Genomic DNA, 2,824 nt, shown 5'->3' with positions numbered 1-2,824 from the left:
GCACAAATAGAGACTCGTTGAGAATCCAATGACGTGTCCAAGCGCTTTCCAAAGTGATTTGTTGGCAAAAGCAGCTTCTTTGTCTTCAGGAAATACTATGGCATATATTGCTGTTGAAGACAAAATTAATGAAATAACATCAGATTGTTCGAAACAATACAAGGGGGAACAGTCAAAGAATTAAAATATGACCCTCCCCTAATTTCTATTTCCCCCGAGGACCGATATGTAAAAACTGACCCCCACACCGTAATTCCCCTGGTCCTCCCTTGTAATCGCCTTATCAAATTTGATAAAATATAAACAAAGAAAAGGTAAATTTGTACTCACTGGTAGTATGAAGAGAAAAGATACTAAAACCAACACCCCGCAAGGTTGATATGGAGAAGAACACAACCAAAGTCATGGTCGAATTTGTATGTTCCCATCTCAACAATAGTATATCACATATAAAGAAGCAAATGTATGCAACAACCATTGGCTTTACACGTCCAAATTTCTTCCCCGTCTGACTGAGCAGGAAAAACATTAGAGTACCAATGACACCATTACACATGAAGATGTAGCCAACCATATCTGTACCAATCGCACATGAAATATAAGACTTAAAAAAAGGTAAAATAAAATATTTATTAGATTTGTATAAATGTTGAAATACTTTATGATTAATATAAGGCTAGCTTATAATATTATGCTAATGAATCATTGTTATTCATGTACTGTTTTGAACACGTGACTGATATTTGTTGCCAAGTAGGTCGAGTGTGAGTGTTATTCTTTAGCAGGGTTTTGAATAGCTAGAACACATTCAAACTTAGCAAAAAACTGTGACTTCATCAAATCTGGAGTGTTATGTATTTAGTTAGCCAGTTTGTATTATAAGTGCTCAAGTTCGCATGTCACGTGTTTCCTTGAGTGTCTCTGAAGTATCACCATTAGTACGTGACAGATTGTAAACTATATCCTTCATAAAAACCAATAAACATAACTCTCTTTGACAAATTACTACTTTTATGAGTCTTTGAATAATAATCAATATTTCTAATGAATATATAATTCTGAAGTTTTCAATACTTGCAAAGTACACTGATTTAAAGAAAGAAACCTGGCACGAGGTAATTTCTTTCAGATGAGTTTAAGTATAGTAGAGTGGCATGCAATAAGTTACTATTATGACATATATGTCAAACCGGGTCTGGAAATAAATTGTGTTTAACAATGAAGTATTACGTTGGTTCCAAATAAAATCATTAATTAAAGCATAAGTACCTTAGGAAAATCTCCCCAGAACACTGTCATTTGAAAACCAGACTGTAGAGCCATGGGTATCAACAATACCATTTTATAGTTGATCCACAGTTTGATTGTTGCTCCAAGTTTTTTAAACGGCTTCAATTTATCTGTACTTGCATCCGGGTTCTTAAGGTCGTCAACAAAGAAAATCATAATTCCAACTGCAGTAAGACCAAGTGTTGCATACACTCCCAATAATATGTAAGTTAGCTGTTGGTCAGGTGGATTGCAGTAAGTTGTCACATTGCCTTTTGTTTGCTGACAGTCAATAGCACCACATGTATAACTGTCTTCATTCACTTCAGACATCATGGATGTATCATTTGTTGAATAGTCAGCAAAACGCCCATAAATAACTGACTGGAAAATAAATCCAATGATAGCTTTGAAGCTAAAAGCACCGTAGAATATTGATATTACTTTGCTAATCTTTAAATCTTTGCGTTTTCCTGTGACTTCTGCTAGTAAGTGACCAAGTGTACTTAGATACGATGGCATAGCTGTCCAAATATTTGCTGACCCTATACCAATAATGAGAGAAGCTGGTATCATTGTATACCAATGAGGATAGAAGTTAGCAATGGTGTAGATGACGAAGCAACACATACTTGATATTAATGTCAGCCTATTTCCGAGCCATCCTATGATAAGTGGTGGCAGGAAGAGCCCAGAGACGAGGTAGGATGAATACAGAGTAACCAAAGATGCTAAACCTAATCCTTCGACGCAATTAATGCTACTTTGCAAGCCTTCAAGACCGACGTAGCCACTAAACAGACAAACAAACGAAATTGAAAAGCAGATGACATTTTTCCACAGGAATCTTTGTTCTGTTTTCTTTACCATTGTATTTACAGTTCTTTCTAACCTTGTCGGATTGATAGTATCGTCAACAGAGTCAGTACTGTCAGTTTCTTCATTTGCAACCGGTGCCCAACCAATTGGACTTTGGCAAAAACTTTCATGACCTTGTAGCTCTACACTGTCCTTGGTTTGGACGTTTTCGATATGCAATGTGTTTTGGGTCATCTTGGGTCATTAATCTGACATATGTTATTTTGTTGGTCAATGGGTATTGATCCTGTAATAATAATAAGAGAACTTTGCTGATCTGAAATGTTAACTCACACCATAAACCCTCCACCGATTCAACGTTGTGGCTCAGCTGTTCAGGCTGATAATGCTGGACCGCTTTTTATTTCCTGATATAATACATGAATAGTTCATGAGATGCAAGATTATGCTTTTCATGAAGAAATGCATACAATACTCATGTCTCATCAAATTGGAAACAAGTCTTAGTTGATTCGGTAAGATAACATCTTCCGACCGCAAGGAGGCGGGCTTCCATATACATTCTCTTCTCCCACCAAGCTAGGGAGTGGTGGCACGGTCTATTCATTGACAAGTCAAAATGGTAAGATAAAAGGTTTAGAAGGGAATATTTCTTATCACAATATTTGGCGTATACTTATCATTGAATCAAAAACTTTAAATAAGAAAACGTCCTTTCAAATATCTACAGTGTAAC

General features: G+C 36.2%; 1 protein-coding gene across 1 annotated transcript; it reads right to left on the bottom strand.

Annotated features, from left to right (window-relative positions):
* Positions 1–1,254: 1,254 nt before the first annotated feature.
* Positions 1,255–2,322, bottom strand: LOC144433341 (protein unc-93 homolog A-like). The gene has a single exon (XM_078121646.1). The coding sequence runs from the start codon at positions 2,320–2,322 to the stop codon at positions 1,255–1,257; it is 1,068 nt and encodes a 355-aa protein (XP_077977772.1).
* Positions 2,323–2,824: the final 502 nt, after the last annotated feature.

Source organism: Glandiceps talaboti, chromosome 3, assembly GCF_964340395.1.
Source record: "Glandiceps talaboti chromosome 3, keGlaTala1.1, whole genome shotgun sequence".
Taxonomy (NCBI): Eukaryota; Metazoa; Hemichordata; class Enteropneusta; family Spengelidae; genus Glandiceps; species Glandiceps talaboti.
This window is presented reverse-complemented; position numbering and strand designations above follow the sequence as displayed.

Excerpts from the sequence above, each read along its gene's own strand:
- LOC144433341 (XM_078121646.1), bottom strand. The coding sequence starts at position 2,322 with ATGACCCAAAACACATTGCATATCGAAAACGTCCAAACCAAGGACAGT.